Source organism: Emydura macquarii, unplaced genomic scaffold, assembly GCF_026122565.2.
Source record: "Emydura macquarii macquarii isolate MOO-44397 ecotype Brisbane River unplaced genomic scaffold, CSIRO-AGI_Emac_v2 contig_3343, whole genome shotgun sequence".
Lineage (NCBI taxonomy): Eukaryota > Metazoa > Chordata > Testudines > Chelidae > Emydura > Emydura macquarii.
In genome coordinates this window covers 5232501-5248663 of record NW_027133480.1, presented here as the reverse complement: position 1 = coordinate 5248663, position 16163 = coordinate 5232501, and the positions used below count along the sequence as shown (strand labels likewise).

At 42.5% G+C, this 16163-nt stretch overlaps 1 protein-coding gene across 6 annotated transcripts in view; it reads right to left on the bottom strand.

The window, feature by feature from the left end:
* MGMT (O-6-methylguanine-DNA methyltransferase) overlaps positions 1 to 16163 on the bottom strand; it is a 308081-nt gene that overhangs the window by 8121 nt on the left and 283797 nt on the right. For all 6 annotated transcript variants that reach the window (XM_067533423.1, XM_067533425.1, XM_067533421.1 and 3 more), the window contains one exon: positions 3217 to 3356. In XM_067533423.1, the coding sequence (XP_067389524.1) occupies positions 3217 to 3356 (140 nt within the window). The remainder of the gene's footprint in view (positions 1 to 3216; positions 3357 to 16163) is intronic.

Sequence of the window (16163 nt, the reverse complement as noted above, 5' to 3'; positions counted from 1 at the left end):
TTAACTACAAAGGAAATGTGTACACTGTATACTATAGAAATTAAGCACCACCCAGACATGATTTGTAGAAGAGAGATGTATGTTGTTAGGTGGTGGAAAATATAAGGCATACATTTTTTATTACTAACTTTGATTTCAGTCATGGTAGGTTTTTACATATAGTTCTGGTTTTTAGACACTTGTTTCTAGTGATAATACAATTTACAACCCTCAGGAATTCGTGCTTTATAATTTTAGTGACTTTGGTCATATTTGGACAGACACATTCATGGAGATTAATAATGTAAGGATAGATTCAGACAGGTTGCAAAACAATAAATGTTTCTGAATATTGTTACTAGTACCAGTCAAATGTCAGCAACAGATAATATGTGCAAACAAATGCTGATGTCAGAAACTGTGGGAAGTAATGTTGCGTAGCTTGGAAAGCAAGGATTACGGGCTCTATTCACTAAACTTTAAACCATTATGTACAAAAATCTGGTAACTCACAAAGGCTTAGCTTTTGAAACTGCACACTTTGCTTTTCATGCATATCCTTAAACTCAGGACACATTGGAGGACACACAATAACAGCAATTAACTCTTCAGAATGCTGTAAAAGCACCTGATTTATGCATTTTTGACATAATATACAAGAGCGATGACTACTCAAAATGGGCATTTTCATCTTAATAAAGACGTATATTATTCATGTAGGAGTTGTAATGTACTAGTGCTTATAAGGACTCAACCTGCAATTTCACTAAAATATTTAATATTATGTCAAAGTGGATGAACTATGTTTAGTTAGATTTAAAAGCTCATTACCCTCCCCCATTGAAAAAATGCAAATCTTAAACGTTAGCTAGTGCCTAGTCAAATATACTATGTCTAATGATGTGTTTGTGAAATTTGCAAGTGCAATACAAAAAGTATATTAAGAATTTTGTAAGTGCATATGTGACTTTCGTATGAATCTACCAACACAGTGTGATACTATGTTTTGTCAATACATTGTACTGTACTTGACAATACAACTTATTTTAATATGATAGATTGCTTTCCAATACAATATGGTGTACGTTAAGACAAGGCAGTGCAATGCAAACCTACAGGAAACAGTTCTCAAAGAATAACAATGTAGTTTTGTGCAAAAGGATATGTAATTGCTATTGCCTAGAAATGTACCCAGCTTTGCCCTCAGGCTGCAGTGGAGCAGCAGCATCCAAAGTAGTGGTAACAGCAGGTTGTGGTGTGAAAATTCCTGCTTTTTCCCCTGTGAGAAAGGATGAAAATAGTTCTGAAAATATACAGCACAACTATGGCAATTTTTAAAAATGGAGTCCTATCTTATTTTAGTTATTTCCAATCCCATGCTACAGTGTTTTCTATTCCTGATATGATACCACATTTTAACAGATTTCAGGTTACTGCACAGCATTAGGGAAAGGCATATATTAATATGATATCATACCAACATTTCACAATAGAAATGTGCTAATATAAAATATTAATATTATTAAACTCTAATGATGCTGCTGTTCCAACACACGCTTTCATTATTGCATATCTCCTATACGTCCAATTTGATTCCATAGATATTTTACACAAGTACACATATATAATTTTATTGTATTCCAAAAGGATGTCTTTTTTCCATGTCTCTGTTATTTTCCATTTAAATCTGCATGCTGTTCTTAGAAATACAAGTCCCAGTATGTGGGTCAGTTATGTGCTGTATTTCCTTTATAAATCAGGAGAAATATGCACAGTGTATGCAGCACTGTGAAAAGCAAAACTTTATGATTTGTGTATGTAAAGTCACCTCCATGTGTGAAAATATAGATTTTTGTATTCACTTTGCAACCACATATTGTAGTCTCTTATGTACCTTATTAAAGAAAAATCTGAGAAAACTGAATATGAAAACAACATGGAAGGTCAAAGATTACAGCACTTATGATACCAGAGAAATGAAGATGTAGTAAGGTATAGAAAGACACACGTTGCCGAGGGCATTTGGTAATGAGGAGAAACATGCTCAAAAATGGCTGAAAAGGCCACAATGTTATAAATAGAAACCAAACAAAATATCTTTGTAGGCAGGTACGCCTGGCATCAGTGGAAAGATGAAGAGCCAGTGACATCCTCTTTACTGTTCCTGAACTTCCCCTTTCTGTACTTGTGTAACAATGAATACTGATACCAATGTTGTTAACACAAGTCCTATTTGCCCAAAGAGCGTGCATCCCACAGATGATAACAAGGGCTGTCTATGGCTTGCAGTCCTGGCATCAGCTGGTGTATTAAAGTAACAACCAGTGCCATGCTGAGATATACAACCAAAATCCAATGGACCCATAGGGTGATCTGAGTCTAATCTCAAGAGGAGGGGCAAATATCCCAAAGCCAAACACGGTGGGGTTGAGAAGCTAAACTCCCTCTTCCTTCTCTTTCCTCGACACCTTGATTCTAATGGCCTAACCCATATGCCAAGACCTATATAACCTCAAGTTTAATATATAAGGTCACACTAATGGATCCCAGCCAAACTTTGAGCCAATTTGGTATGTTAGAAGTATTTGAGGAAACTGTTAGAGAGTTCACCAATGGTTCTACAAAACTAGAGGTCCAAACTCTCAGCTGGAGTAAATTTGATAACTCCTCTGAGTTTAACAGAGCTATGCCATTTACATAAGCTGAGACTCTGGCCCAGTCTCTGAAGTGGGGAGAAAATCTGATCAGCCCAGACAACCCATAGCTTGAACTACTGAGACTCTGAATCATACTTGTGCCTTTATGGATGAAGAATCTATTCACTCCTCTCATATTGTCAGAACTATTTTCAGGTCGAGAGAGATGTACTGGTTTATAACTCAGTTAAAGCCATTCACATCTTGTGAGAAAGTGTCACTGTTAAGTGACAAAGGACTCCCTCTCCCTAAATGTATAAAAAAGTTTAAGAATAACAAAATTTGTATAGGTTGATGTATTAAATTAAAACAAGTGCAATGCTTCTTTTCAAACCTACTAACACCATAAATGGAGGGGTATAAATCATATTAAACTGGTTCATGCATTAATGCTGATTAAAAACACTTACTGACCTTATTACTCATGGTAGAGTAGTTTTCATAGCAGATAAATTTAATCTAATGACATTTAGCCCACAAAGCTTTCCGTCTAAACCCACCATCTTCCATCAACTTTATTTGAAAGTTGACATGAACTTACAGGATTGCTTCTCATTGCTCCTCCCACTGCTCTTGCTGCTTTGCTGTTGCCTGCCAGGTCTGCTAATTGCTTGTAAGAAACTGCCTCTCCAAATTTCACATCTCTCAACAGGGTCCATAACACTTGTCTGGTGAATGAATCTGAAAAAAAGAAGCAGCAATATTCATAAGCATGGTTTAAACAGTCAAGATAAAAATCATTAAGAACTCTACACAAACTATGGATTGAACAACAACTTTTCTACTTTAAATTAAAACAGCCCAGATACTCAGTCCTGTTATTGTGTTCTATATTATGGTATTTAAATACATGATTATTAGAGTGTTTCAAGTAATTGATCACTATAAAAAAGGGATTTAAGGCTTTGATTTTTCTATATTTTTAATTTGCTTCAAGTACAATTATCCTGTTAACTCATACAATATGGTTTTCCATTAAACTGGCAGAATATAAATTAGCACAGAGTCAAATTAAAAAAGGAAGAAATAACTGGCTCTACCTATTTTACAAAGCTCTTGTATCTCTAGTTAATTTCAAACTTCAGCTGGGACACACTGGAAAAGAAGCCCTAGAGCCAGTGGACTTGGTATTATCCTGGCTGACTGCATTTTATAGTAGACACCCCCAAGCTACTGTTCAGAATTCTAGACATTATAAAATGTAAGGACTAGCTGTGACCTTCAATATACAGTACATCCTTAATGATAAGGGCATGACAAATAAAATAACTTCCATTATTTTCGTTTTAATTCATAATCATCATCAAATTGCTTTTAGTTTTCATCCTGTTGTAATATTGCATAAATGAATGCATTAGAACAATTTTCCCTCTGTATTGCACGGTTTTAAGTTTCCACCCAAGGATTATTTTACAGTAAGAAAACAAATAGCTAGTTTAGGGTTTAGTTTGGTTTAACAGCTATTGTTCTTCCAAGGTACTTGCAGAAGCTGTGACGACAACTACAAAACATCTCTAATGTGGGTAACAAACTGTAATAAATAAAAAGCAAACAATGATGAAAACACTAGTCTCTTCCTTTGGCAACGAAACAAACTGATTAAAAACATTTTCTTCTTATTCTGGTACCAACTGCCACTGACTATGTTATATGCAAACCTAGTGAAATGTGATTTTGTTCTTAAAGGAAACTCATACACCATTATTTGTGTGTTAAATAATAAAAATCACTTCTTAACTGAAGGGAAAGATAATCACTTCATTGAAAAAATCTGTTTAGTCTTTATTATAACATTAAGCAAATTAAACATCGGCATAATCCAGGTGATACTAGAAAAGGGTCATCAAAGAAATTAACTTTGTTGTTCATTAATTTACATGGATTAGTAGAGGGCAAAGAGATAGCAAATCTGCTCTAGTTTTTTATGATATAATTTCAAACTGTACACCATTTGTGGCAGTCGGGTGACTTTGGGGTTAATCAGACTGATTTGTCCTTTTAATTGCTTTCTATTCAAAGAAAATTCATTAGATAATGTTCTCTTCAAAATTCATGAATCAATTTAACTGAAGAAACCACATTAACAGCTTTGGGTTCATTAGCACATGCAGTTGTGTTACTAGCTGATTGCTAGGAGGGTTTCCTTAGGCAAACAGATTTTGTTTACTGTGATTTCTTTAGAAAGGTTTATTTCAAATCAAATTGTTACTTATTATTTTTTTAACCTCTTTTTAAGGCAGCAAGATTAGTGTTAACCTTGAGCACTCAGGGATTTCAGGGAATTATTGCCTGATGTCATTTTTTAAACCAATGAAATAAAGTAAATCCACATTGCCAGGGACTCACTCCAAATCCTCCCCACCCTCTCTTTTTGGCAGAGAAATAGGAGGCGGGTTAGGCCCAGCAGGGTAGGTGGACCTGGAACTTTACAAAACCTGTAGGAATAAAATGAGAAGTCTGTGCAAACTTAACTGGAGCATGGAATAGTTACAGGAAACAATGGAATGGTTCCAAAATCATCATTTGAGAGCTAAGCAATAATGGGTCTTTGTAGTGTGATGGCCAAATTATTGAGTACCTTTTAACATTCTAAAAATATTGTATATTAAAACAATTATATATCAGTATGAAAAGACAGAGATTATGTATTTTTGATTCATTGTACATTTTTCAAATGAAACAGTATATATTGTATATTTACTGTCACAAAACATTAGACGTTATAGTTCAAAACAACTCTATATTTAGTAATCACGCACATCATTTTATAAAAGTATCTGAAAATTCAATTTTGCCCTGTAGGGAGCAAATGCATTAATTAGTTTAAGCACTCAGAGACAGTGCCAAATACTGTTATTAAACTGTCTACAAGTGTTAGTACCCGTATGCATAACCTGCTCAAAATTAGATGGCTGACCCTTCATCAATTTTCAATCCAGGTGCCAACATTCTATGCTATTAAATATCATCATAAAGTGTAGTAAAATTTGCACATAAAAATTAACACACACATGCTCTCTCTCTCTCTCTGTATACACACACACACACACACACACACACACACACACACACACACACACACACGAAAACGCTTTATATTTTCATGAGCTTAGGATGACTACATAATTCTTGAGCTGAACATTGAAGCAGAGCCATGGTGTAGATATTGTATATGTTGCTTACGAAATATATTCCATTCAGAGTATGGGAACTCTGCTGCCCTTTTTCCACACAATGGTTGTTGCTAGCAACAATGGAGCACTTGACTTTGTTCAAACATGCATTCTATTTTAATTGTTAAACAGCTTCTCAAATTTTATCCTTAAATGTACATTACATTTTGAAAGGGATGAAATGCTGAGGTGAAGGTTCCAGCACTGTGGGTATCAGGTATCTCATAGCCACATAAGTAAAGAATTGTAGACCCCAGGGACACTATTGGCTTTTTGATTGGCGATGGCTTTCTTGTCCAATTGAACCTACTAGAAACAGTTAAGTAGAACAAGCTTTTCTAATAGCTGCATTGGTAATAACTGAAGACTGTAAAATAAGGGAATCAGTCAAAACTTGAAACCTCTCAATAAAACTCACTCCTCCCATAGAGATGGGGAAACACAACAACAAGCATAGATAGTGATATATAGTCTCAGCTGATGTTTTTATTACATTGCTGTTAAGAAGACAATGTAGTGAAGTCCAGTTTGCAGGACTACAGGTATTTCAATGAAAGATGCATTTTAGAAGTTCGTGCCGGATGAAGGGCTGGAGGTGTGCTAGGCCATGACCTGGGTAGCCCCTCGCTCCCATTATACAAACAACTGGCCATTCTGAAGCAGGTCAGAAGATGCCTCATGCCAGGTCTTGGGCAATAGAAAGAAGTTGGTTGCATGGGGAAATGGCCTGCTAGTAAGAATTATCTCGTATTCTGGAAAGGCACTAAGAGAAATTGGGGGCTAGATGGTAAACGAGGAAGAAATGTGTAAGAGATATAATGGCTTCATGGAGCAAAATGAGGGGGGAAAAAGGGAATGAGGAGAAAAAGATGGTATAGGTAAAGAAGAAATAGAAACTGAACAAATAAATGACAAGGTAAGAAAGAAAACAGGACAGAGAAAATAAAACCTCTCTCAGAGATATACTGTTGAGAAGTGAGAGATCTAAGGGACCAGAGAAGCTAGGAATGATGTTTTCAGGGATTGTTTGTGGCTTGGTTTGGGGATTCTGTAGTTCTGTTGGAGGTGGTGGGGTGGTGTTTTGTTTGAGATGGCTAATACAGTTTAGTCCTGGGTATTCCATTTGGGTGCCTAGCTGCAGTGGTTGTGGCCATTCAGTGGCCACAATAGGATGATCAACAGGGTTAACAATAACTGGCTGTATAAATCTGGACTCCTTGGTCACTATTGTGCTAGGCAAAGGGAAACAAGGCAGGAATAAAAATGTACAGAATTATGCACCTGTGCATAAACAGAGGCTGAAAGGGTTGATTTTGCTTCCAGTCATTCCCTGTGATAACTGCTGGGAACACACTCTATTGACAAACAGAACTCCAGCTGTTAAGAGATGCTGGAAAAAACTGAAATAAATAAATGAGCTTCCAGCTCCCATGAGCAGCTCCACACTTTTCATGGAAAAGGTATGAATCCCTTACTTCCATCTCTCCAGAGGATGTTTGGCTTGGATAGGATGGGACTTACACATCATTTACTGCAACAAATTACTCAGAAGATATAGCCCAATATTATTTATTGAAGAGACATGAGCTGCAACTAAAAAAGATGGTTACTCACTTTGTAACTATTGTTCTTTGAGATGTGTTGCTCATGTCCATTCCATTGTAGGTGTGTGCACACCTCCGTGCATGGTCACCAGACCCTTTTTCCCTTTAGCAGCACCCATAGGGCCAGCTCCGGCTCCCCCTGGAGTCCCGGGCACATGCTGCGGTATATGAGACACTGCCGGCCCTATGCCCCCTCAGTTCCTTCTTGCCACCAACTCTGGCAGCGGGGACGGGGGGCAGGTCATGGAATTGACATGAGCAAGACATCTCAAATAACAACAGTTACAAGGTGAGTAACCATCTTTTCTTCTTTGAGTGCTTGCTCATGTCCATTCCATTGTAGGTGACTCACAAGCAATACTTTGGAGGTGGGCTGGAGTTATGGATGAGCTGCCTGCAGCACTGCTTTGCCGAAGGCTGTGTCGTCCTGTGCCTGCTGGACAATGGCATAGTGGGACGTGAAGGTGTGACCTGACAACCAGGTGGCAGCCCTGCAGATGTCTTGCACAGGCACTTTCACTAGGAAGACTGTAGACAAAGCATGAGCTCTGGTTGAGTGGGCTGTAATTATCCCCGGAAGTGACACCTTCGCCTGCTCATAGCAGAACTTGATGCAGGAAGTTATCCATGATGAGATGTGCTGGGCGGAAACAGGTAAGCCTTTCATCCAATCAGCCACCGCGACGAAGAGTTGTGTAGATCTCCGGAACGGTCTTGTGTGCTTCATGTAGAATGCTAACGCCCATCTAATATCTAGCATGTACCACCTCCTCTCCTCCTCTGAACCATGAGGTTTGGGAAAAAACAAGGGGAGAAAATATCTTGATTATAATGAAATTGGGAAACAACCTTAGGCAGGAAGGCTGGGTGTGGTTGCAACTGAGGTAATGGCTACCAGGAAGGCCACCTTCCATGACAGCAGCAGTAAAGGGCATGTAACCATGGGCTCAAAGGGTGGCCCCGTGAGCTGCGAGAGGACCAGGCTGAGATCCCAGGGAGGCACCGGGTTATGGACCTGCGGATAGAGTCTCTCCACCCCTTTCAGGAACCTAATTGTCATAGGGTGGAAGAAAACTGATCTCCCGTCCAAAGGCTAGCGGAACGCTGATAAAGCTGCTAGGTGGACATTCAGGGAGGCCACGGCTAGTCCCTGGAGTTTTAATTCCAACAAATACTCCAGGATCACCTGTATCAGCAACAACCCAGGCGAAATTCCCTGGGACTCCGCCCAACAGGTAAATTGCTTTCATTTTGCCTGATACACAACCTATGTGGAAGGTTTCCTGGTACCCAGCAGGATTTGCTGGACTTGTGCCAAACAGGCTTTCTCGTCTGCGTTCAGCCATTGAGCCTCCATGCTGTGAGGTATAGGGAGTCCAGGTCCATGTGTAGCAAGCGACCGGGGTTCTGGGACAGAAGATCATACTGTCTCGGTAGCTCCAGCTGGGGGTGGGGGGAAAGGGCGGTGATCAATAGGTCCAGCAGCATGCTGAAACAGTGCTGACATGGACAGGCCGGTGCAATTAAGATAACGTTGGCCTTGTCCCTCTTGATTTTCAGCAGGACTGTGTGAAGAGGATGAATGGGCAGAAACGCGTACATGAAGCTCCCCGACCACTGCAGCAGGAAAGCATTGGAGAGCGACCTGGCCTCCAGACCACGGAGGAAGCAGAACTGCGGGCATTTCCTGTTCCATGCTGACGCAAACAGGTCCACCTGGGGAGAGCCCCACCTTTGGAAAATCATAGAGATCACCTCTGGGTCAAGCGACTGGTCGTGGCAGGGTAAGAACGACCTGCTGCGGCGGTCCACCTCGTCGTTCCTTGCTCCAGGGATGTGTGAGGCTATTATGTGAAAATTGTGCCTCACTGCCAGGTCCCACAGACAAATTGCTTCCTTGCAGAGGGCTGAGGAACAGGCTCCCCCATCTGTTGATGTAATACATGGCTGCTGTATTGTCTCTCAGTACCTGCACCAACTTGCCCACTCCATAGGCTAGGCGATTAGCCCGTAACTCTCTCATGTTGATGTGCATGTGCCTCTCCTTCCTCGACCAGACCCCTTGTATGCCAAGGCTGGTGCTGATATGGCCCCCCCACCCAAAGTCCGAGACGTCCAATACTAGAGTGACCGAGAGGACTAGTTCCTCTAACGACACTGTCGAGGGCCTCCACCACCAGTCTAGTGTGGCCAGGATCTGGGGGAAGGAGTTGGGGGGAGACTGTGACCACCCGGTCCAGGAAATGTCTGCTCAGGGCATAAATCGAGATGAGCCATGACTGAAGTGGTCTGAGTCTTAGCCGAGCCAGCCTCACCACATAAGTGCAGGCCGCCATATGGCATAACAGCTGCAGACAGTGCCTGGCTGTTGTAGTCGGGCAGAGGTGCAGGTGAGCGATGATGGCGGATGTCACCTCAAAGTGTGGCTGGGGCAGGAAAGCTCTGGCTTGAGAAGCGTCCAGGACCGTCCCGATGAACTCTATCCGCTGCACTGGAGTTAATGTGGACTTCTGCTCGTTTATTAGGAGGCTCAGCTGGCAGCAGGTGGCGCATGTCAGATTCACACTGTTCTGGACCTGGGGCCTGAACCTGCTTCTGATTAGCCAATAGTCCAGGTAGCCCCCTTGTGCCTCAGGTGCGCTGCCACTACCACCATAAAGTTTGTAAATACCTTTGAGGCCAAGGAAAGGCCAAAGGGCAACACTGCAAACTGGCAGTGGGAGTCAGCCACCATGAAACAGAGGAAACGTCTGTGGCTGGGGAAAATAGAAATGTGGAAGTATGAATCCTTTAGGTCGAGGGCGGCATACCAGTCTCCTGGATCCAGGGAGGGAATGATGGAGGCAAGGGAGACCATGTGAAATTTCAGTCTCTTGAGATATTTCTTGAGATGATGCAGGTCTAATATACGCCTTAGGTCCCCTTTCGCTTTGAGGATGAGGAAGTACCTTGAGTAAAAACCTTTTTCCCTCATGTCCGGTGGAACCCCTTCTATGGATCCCAAGCTGAGAAGGGTCTCTACGTCTTGCATGAGTAGTTGCTCATGAGAGGGGTCCTTGAAGAGGGATGGGGAGGGAGGTATTCGAAGAGATAGAAGCAAACTGGAGGGCATAGCTTGCTGAAACTATGCCAAGGACCCAGCGGTCCAAAGTGACCTTGGCCCATTCAGACAGGAAGGGGGCTAGATGGTTCAAGAACGGAAATGGGGATTCAGGGAACAGGCTGGAACGCTGTCCTCAGGTATATCTTCAAAATGACTGCGCTTGATTACAGGATCACCTAGATGACCCTTGCTGGGGGGCTGAGGAGGACCCAGGCAATGGTCAATGTTGCCTAGACCCCCTATTTCTGTCCCTTTGTCTGTAGAGCATGAACCGCTGTGTCTGGTATCTCTGCTGTTGCTGGCCCTGAGGACAGTTTTGGTGCCTAAAGGCCTGGGGCATATAAAGACCCAAGGAGCAGAGCGTGGCCCTCAAGTCTTTCAGACCATGCAACTTCACATCTGTCTGGTCCGAAAACAAGGCCGACCTGTCGAAGGGGAGGTCCTGGATAGACTGTTGGACCTCCTGGGACAGACCTGAGGATTGCACATACAGATGGTGGAGGCCATGGCTCTGCCCGCCGAGTCTGCTGCATCTGAAGATGCCTGCAGTGCTGATCTGGCCACCATAATACCCTCATTCAGGATGGTGCTAAAGTTCAGCACCTGGTCCTGGGGCAAAGCATCCGCAAAGTGCTTTAGAGAATCCCAGAGATTGAAATTGTCGCTGCCCAGGAGAGCCAGTTGACTGGCAATTCGAAACAGGCTTGCCGTCAAATAAACCTTTCTCCCGAACAAGTCCAATTTCTTGTTGTCTTTATTTTTGGGTGTGAAACCGGGCTTTCCCTGCCTATCCCGCTGGTTGGCAGCATCTATCTTGGCTCCCTTAGAGGTTGGGGGCCACTGATGAAGGGGTCTGTCACAGAGCCTTCACTATCTTTAATACTCCTTCATGCATGGGGCGGGTTGGAGTGGCTGCTGCCAGGACATTAAAGAGACTTTATGATGCCTCCTTCAGCTGCTTCACCTCCAACCCCAAGTTGGAAGCCACCCTCTTGATAAGCTCTTAATGCGCCCTGAAATCATCCAGGGGCGCTGATGGTCCCTGGGTGATCACCTCATCTGGGGAAGAGGAGGAGGACTGGAGGAGCGCAGTGGGTGGTGGCATCCGCTGATGAGGGGCCCAAGAGAGGTCCCTTCGTGGGCTCTGAATCGTCACCGTAGGCTGAATGATGGCCCTTCTCTGTACACCAGTGACCTGAATGACTACAGACCTGGCCCCATTGGAAACCCCCAAGGTCCCTAATACAGCCATTGGGGTGGCCACTGACACTGAGGCCATTCTGGGGCTGCCTGAGCAGAGGGGTGTTCCGGCATCTTTTGTGGGTGGTGACAACTCTCCCAGTTGCCATCCGCTTGAGAGGATGCCAACTCTCTGTCAGATGACCATGGTGGGGCTGCATCGGAGGCTGTATGGTGCCAAGTGGAGGGGAGGCGATGACATGATCTGTGGATGCTCCAGTGCTCTGGAGAACGACCTCTTGGCATCGTTGATCATGATGACGATGAGCCATGGTGCCAGTGCTGCGACCAGTGCTGATGCAGGGAATCATGCCCCAACCGTGAACTGGAATGCCCGGAATGCTGCTTCCCCCTCGGTGCTGAGTCTGCCTCCAGTGACCGGGTTCTGTGCCGTGCTGGTGTGGGTGAACTCCTTGGTGCTGGGGAGCGGTGCCAACTTCCTTCTGGGGAGTGGCCTCTTGCAGGCGACCCAGACAGGCTCTGCCTCCTAGAATGAGCTTCACCCGCTGCTGGGGACTGTGACCGGTGCTGAGAGGGTGACCTTGCTCTGTGCCCTGCCAATGTGGGGTACTCGGACAACCGTGACCCGGAGCAACTTCTCAGGGAGCAGTGCCATGTCGACCCTTCCATTTGGGGTGACGGGGCTGATGGATATTGTCCCCCAGACTCTGGGGATCACCTAAGTCAACCAGGGGGTCCCGACACAGGCTTCCCCTGTGACACCGGCACCTTCTGTCTGGGTGGAGGCTGGGGCGGGGGTGGCATGGGCAAAACCAAGAAGGTCCATGCCGCATGAAACACCTCCGTTGTCGATGGTGCCGGCAGGTGCAGAGATGCCTTCCCACTCCCAGGAGTCAGGGGTAGCTCTCTTGTTGGAGACATAAGCTCCGGAGGTGGCGAGCGAGTCTCCACTGTCTGACCTCAGTGCAGCCCTGTGCTCAACCCCACTTTCTTGAATGGTGCAGGGGAGCGGCCTCACTCTGCGCCTTGCTTTCGCAGGTTCTTCCTCGACAGTGATGAAGATGTCTGGTGCCGAGGCAGGGCCAGTGCCAATGGCGCGCTCTGCACCAATGCCATGCTCGGTACCCAGGTAGAACAGGTTGGTTTGGAGGTCAGCCTGAGTGCTGCCTCCATTAGTAAGGCTTTCAAGCAGATCTCTCTGTCTTTTTTAATTTGAGGTCTGAAAGCCTTACAAATCTTGCATTTTTTGTTACAATGAGCTTCCCCCCCGGCACTGTAGGCAACTATCATGGGGGTTGCTCAGTGGAAAGGTCTTCCCACAGGAGGCACAAGGTTTGAAGCCCGGTGACCGGGGTATGTCCCGCTCCCAGCAATGTCACAGCCAGGACTATTCTAAGTAACTAACTACCACAATTAACAACACTTAAGGACTAATCTACTTAACTAAGACAAACAACAAATAATTAAGGATAACAAAAGGGATTGAGCATCTGTAATGCAAGGTGAAGCAGTTCCAGCAACCGTCACAGGTGGAAAGAAGGAACTGAGGGAGTGTAGGGCCCACAGCGCCTCATATACCGAGGCAAGTGCGCGGGGCTCCAGGGGGCACCGGAGCTGGCCCTACGGGTACTGCTAAAGGGAAAGAAGTTCCGTGACCATGCATGGAGGCGCGCACACACCTACAATAGAATGGACATGAGCAAGCACTCAAAGAAGAAACACCCCTTTCAACAAAAAACTTCCCACAACACTTTTTAAGCATATACAACAGTAACTTTTTGCAAGTATTTGGAAGATATGACATTTCTTATTGATTTGTCCTTTTCAGAATAAAAAACAACAGGGATTAGATTCCATTACCTGCTAATCACTTCCCAAATTTTATTAGAAATCTAAGTTATATTTGAACAAGTACAAAAAATATATGGAAAAACTTCACACTCATAACTTAACATCATCCCAAGCAATTTTGCTGAAAAAAGTGTAAACAATGAACTCCCAGGCTGAAACCTTGTAAGCCAAGATTCAGTGTAAAGCGAAGTTATAAATACCTGGTAAAAGGAGTTTATAATGAACTTACTTAATGCCTAAATGGTACAGGTGTTGTGCCATTTTCTGGACATATGATGCCTGTCAGACTACATTTCCCCATATGAACAAGTTACTTTAATATAGGAGAAACACAAACTGAAAACATGTTCATTTTAAGGTTGGGTGTGTCACACAATAATTTAATTAAAGGCTGGAAGCATTATAAAATGCAACAATGAATTACTATCAAAGCATAGGCATAACAACTACCACAAAAATCCAGATGCTGCAGGCAACATGAGATAGGAAGAGCAGAGAGAATGGTGGATACCGGTAAGAACTCCAATAATTCCCTCTTTCCCTCTGTATGTCTTAAAATTCTTTGGGCAAGGTAAGTTCAAAAGGTAAGAGGCCTAACTCCACCTCCTTATCCCATTGGCCAAGAATAAGGCTGGACAGGACAAGACAGGCAGACAGACTATTCACACTTCTTTCCCAAAAGTTTTCCCATTGTTGGGAACCAGATAACTTATTCAAGTCTATTTTTATTGTGTTTCCAAATGTCAACACAGACAAATACTTCCACCACATCCGTTAAATTGTGTATATTGTGCAGTCTGTATGGAGCAGTACGAGGATGGATTTTTTAAAAACCCAATTTTTCTCTCTCAATGAATACTGCTCAAAACGGTCAAGCCTGACACCTTGAAGACTGAAATCTTCAGTTTATCTATAAACAAGAATGGCAGTGGCACTGCCAGTTTCCTTCTAATGTAAAAAACTTGACCTGGATCTCTGGTTGAAAGAACAACTACAATTAGTTCAATCCTATGCATTTTAGCTGATGGTGCCAACTACTCTACCATTTAGTTCTAATCATGGTGGTGGTTTTTAGTAATTTGGACACTTGTCCACTGTGAGCTAGGGAAACCAAATTAATTCTACACATGCTACTAAAATGCCATCAGAGGGTAACAAGATTCAGTCACTGTTAGTTTGAGTTAAATAGCAACCTATACATATCTCGTTACCAATCCTCTGAGCTAACCACTTTCCTGATTTTTAAATGTAAATTATTTTGCACACTGAAGATTACATGAACCATTCCTTCTTTCTTTTTAAAAATGATCAGAGATTACTGACTATATCTGATTTAGCTAATTTAATATTTTGTTATATTACTATTTACTATGTGTTAAAAGAGTATCCAGGAATTTAGATATTATGACTAGATATTATGGTGACTTGTGTCCTATAAATACAATAAATAGACCAACAATATATTTGAAACAGATACACAGGATGAGTGTACAGAACTTGAGAGGCTGCAAATATTTTAGAGAGGTCATTGTTGAAAGTCTAAGACAGACATTTTCTCTTATTTTCTCTGTATCTGTTTGCATGATGTATACATATATTACAGTAGACGCAGAATGTGGAATGTGACCCTGCCTAATTCAAAACATAAGATTTATTTTTACAAATTAGCTCTGACCTTTATGACCTCATAAGTAACAGAACCAAAGTAAAGATTAAAGTGGTTCATAAAGGTCAAACATAAAGTGTAAAAATAAATTAATCATTTTCATTTAGGAGATGTCCTATTAAATGTATACAATTCATAATTAACTTTATAGTCAGATATGTATTTTTAAAAATATTTTAAAAGTGAAAAGTTACTCAAACTCTCCAGTCACAGTGAGGTTCCATTTTTATCATCCCTCAATTACTTCCCTATTAAATATACTCATTTTACAAGTAAAACTATTTATTTTTTTCTAACTGCTACTGCTGCAAATTCAACCCCGGACCTCAGAGTGAGGCTGAATTTTTCTGGCTAATATACCAGTAGCAGGAATGGAAATTCTTCAATTAAAATATAACAATTCTATTTATGATGTACGAGTCTAAAGGTATGTCTACACTACAGTTGGGGTTGTGAATTGAGCTTGTGAAGACATACCTGTGCTAGCTTTAATCTGGCTATCTTGCTAAAAATAGCAGTGAGAACACGGTGGGCTGCATGAGCAAGTGCATACCCAGGGGTGTCAGGTGGACTAGTGCAGCCTTCATGGAAGCCCACGCTGCTACATCCTCACTGCTGTTTTTAGCAAGCTAGCTAGATTAAAGTTAGCACAAGTAATTCTACACTAGCTGAAATCACACCCCCTGGCTGCAGTGTAGACATTATGATAGATTATGATTAAATGTATCTATTTGTATGGCTTCCCCTCACCTTAAAACTGACCATCCATATGAACCACCTACTACTTTCATGGTGTGCATATGCTATTTACAAAGAACGTTTAACATCTGACCTGTAACATTGTTTGGATATGCACCAACAAATGCTATAACTGTACCCACATTCCTCAGA